The sequence below is a fragment of the Coptis chinensis genome, chromosome 8 (genome assembly GCF_015680905.1).
Source record: "Coptis chinensis isolate HL-2020 chromosome 8, ASM1568090v1, whole genome shotgun sequence".
Classification (NCBI taxonomy): domain Eukaryota; kingdom Viridiplantae; phylum Streptophyta; class Magnoliopsida; order Ranunculales; family Ranunculaceae; genus Coptis; species Coptis chinensis.
In genome coordinates, this window is record NC_141463.1 from 15,565,618 (window position 1) to 15,567,942 (window position 2,325).

The 2,325-nt window shown below is 45.1% G+C and overlaps 1 protein-coding gene across 1 annotated transcript; it reads left to right on the forward strand.

The window, feature by feature from the left end:
• The first annotated feature begins 910 nt into the window (after window positions 1-910).
• LOC147480188 (uncharacterized) lies at window positions 911-2,325 on the forward strand. The gene is made up of 3 exons (XM_086578579.1): window positions 911-1,468; window positions 1,569-1,722; window positions 1,844-2,325. The coding sequence occupies exons 1-3, from the start codon at window positions 911-913 to the stop codon at window positions 2,323-2,325; spliced, it is 1,194 nt and encodes a 397-aa protein (XP_086434705.1).

Here is a 2,325-nt window from a genome sequence, read left to right on the forward strand (position 1 = left end):
GAGAGAGAGAGAGAGAGAGAGAGAAGAAAAAGAAGAAAACTATTTATTTATATACTCACTTACATGAAGAAGTGAGAATTTTTCAAGAGGAACACAAGGTTTCCTCCATTAAAACTATTACAAGCTATTTCTTACCAAAATAAAACCAAATAAAAAATCTAAGACTAAGGAACTAAAATAATACAAGGTAAGAAAAAAAAGTCAAGGGAGTAAATGGAGTGTCCCCCCCCTTGTTTTGTTTTCTTCTCCATTTGAGAGAAATCTCATTTCCTCCCACATGAAACATCAAACCACATTTACTTCATTTTTATCCACCACATTAAAACAAAGTGACATCTTGCCTTTTTTTCACTATTAACACCTAATCTAATTAATTACATGCAAGGTGTCAACTTTGCAACAATAATTTGTCATTTTTGTCTTGACATGCTCTATGATTGATGACTCATCCAATCTTGCGGCCCCGCATGGTGGGTCCATGTGCAGTCCAGTGGCGGTCCGGTCTTTGGGCAATTTTACAACTTTCCGCCTATGCGTAGAGTTCATCGCCCTGATTGTCTGAACAGCTCACTTGTCGCATTTGGAGTCCTAGTTCAAGAGGTAGGAGCTTCAGAAGTTTGATGCTTCTGTGCGGATTTGGAAGAATTCATATATACGTCGTTCCCCGTGCTTTATCGCAGGTTTAACCAATATTTCCATGTTTACTGCGAATACCTGCAAAAGTATGAAAACATATTTATTTCATGATTATTAAACACATAATTAACCAAATTTATATGTCTCAATGGGGTTTCATAATATACTTTTGGGTGCTTATCAGAGGGTATTTGCGGATGGATCGGCTATCGACGCATGCAGCGACATAGGAGTCGTGTTGGTTACACCTGATAATAGCAGAATAGAGCAAACCATGAAACTCGGGTTCACGGCGTCGAGTAATGAGGCAGAGTACAAAGCGGTGATTGCAGGATTGAGAATGGCCGAGGATTTGGGAGTGAAGGAGCTGACAGTCTATTCAGATTCAAACTTAGTGGTGTGTCAAGTGAATGGAGGGTTCGCCGCTCGATGCCCCAGGATGGCAAGATATTTGGATGTGGTGCGTAAGCGAGCTGAGAAATTCACAAAACTTTGCTTCCTTCACTTGGGCCGGGGAGAGAGCAGACACGTCGATGCCCTAGCATATGTAGCAGCTGCAATTCGCGGGTCGGAGGAGAGAATAATACACATGGGAAGGTTGGAGAAACCAAGCACCGAGGATGAGATGGAGATTTGTCAGGTCGCGGAAGAGAATGAGGGTTGGATGGAGCCTATTAAAGACTTTTTGGCAGGAAAGGATATCACGGATAAAGGGGAAAGAAGGAGGTGGGAGCAGACTTCTCGGAGATACGTTCTACTGGAAGGAGAGTTATATAGGAAAAACTTCAGTGGACCACTTCTGAAATGTTTGGGTCCGCGACTATCCCAGGAGGTGCTGGCAGAACTACACGAGAGGGATTGCGGGAGCCATTCAACGGGGAGAACGACGACACATCGACTATTGACACGGGTATTTCTGGCCCCATATGAAGAGAGATGATGTGGAATTTGCTAAGAGGTGTGACAAATGTCAGAGATTTGCCCAGTTGATATTCGCCCCTGCTGAACCCCTTCACAATGTCTCAAGTCCGTGGCCTTTTGCTATGTGGGCAATGGATATAGTGGGACTGCTGCCCATGGCCAGTGGTAAAAGGAGGTTCATGCTCGCGACCACGGATTATTTCACAAAATGGATTGAAGTCGTACCCCTGCAGCAGGTGAAGGAAGCGCAAGTTATCAAGTTTTTATGGGAGAATATTATCTGCAGGTTTGGGTTCAGACGCCATCATAGCGATAATGGAACTTCGGTTTTACGGAGCAAAGGTGGCCAGGTTCTTGCAAGCCTACAAAGTAAGACAGGGGTTCTCGGCCCCTTACAACCCCGAGGGCAACGGACAGGCAGAGTCATCCAACAAGACCATCATGAACAACCTAAAGAGGAAGTTGGAGGATAAGAAGGGGGCGTGGGCTGATGAGCTGAATCATGTATTATGGGCCTATCGGACCACACCTCGATCGTCCACCCAAGAGACCCCGTTTTCATTGGCTTATGGGGTGGAGGTTGTGATCCCGTCGGAGATGGTGGCAGTTACGACACGAACAAAGGTCGTGGAGGTGGGTTCAAACTGGAGAATCTTAGCAGCAGATTTGAATCTAGCAAAGGAAAGAAGAGACATTGCCTGTATAAGGCTGGAGGAGTACCACCGGAGGTTGCAAAGACAGTACAACAGGAGGGTCAAGCCAAGGTAG

Bases quoted from the DNA above. Each gene is read 5' to 3' on its own strand.
- LOC147480188 (XM_086578579.1), top strand. From the start codon at position 911: ATGAAACTCGGGTTCACGGCGTCGAGTAATGAGGCAGAGTACAAAGCG. The intron at 1,469-1,568 runs GTGCTGGCAGAA...CCCCATATGAAG, and splicing joins GTCCGCGACTATCCCAGGAG to AGAGATGATGTGGAATTTGC. The intron at 1,723-1,843 runs GTAAAAGGAGGT...TATTATCTGCAG, and splicing joins ACTGCTGCCCATGGCCAGTG to GTTTGGGTTCAGACGCCATC.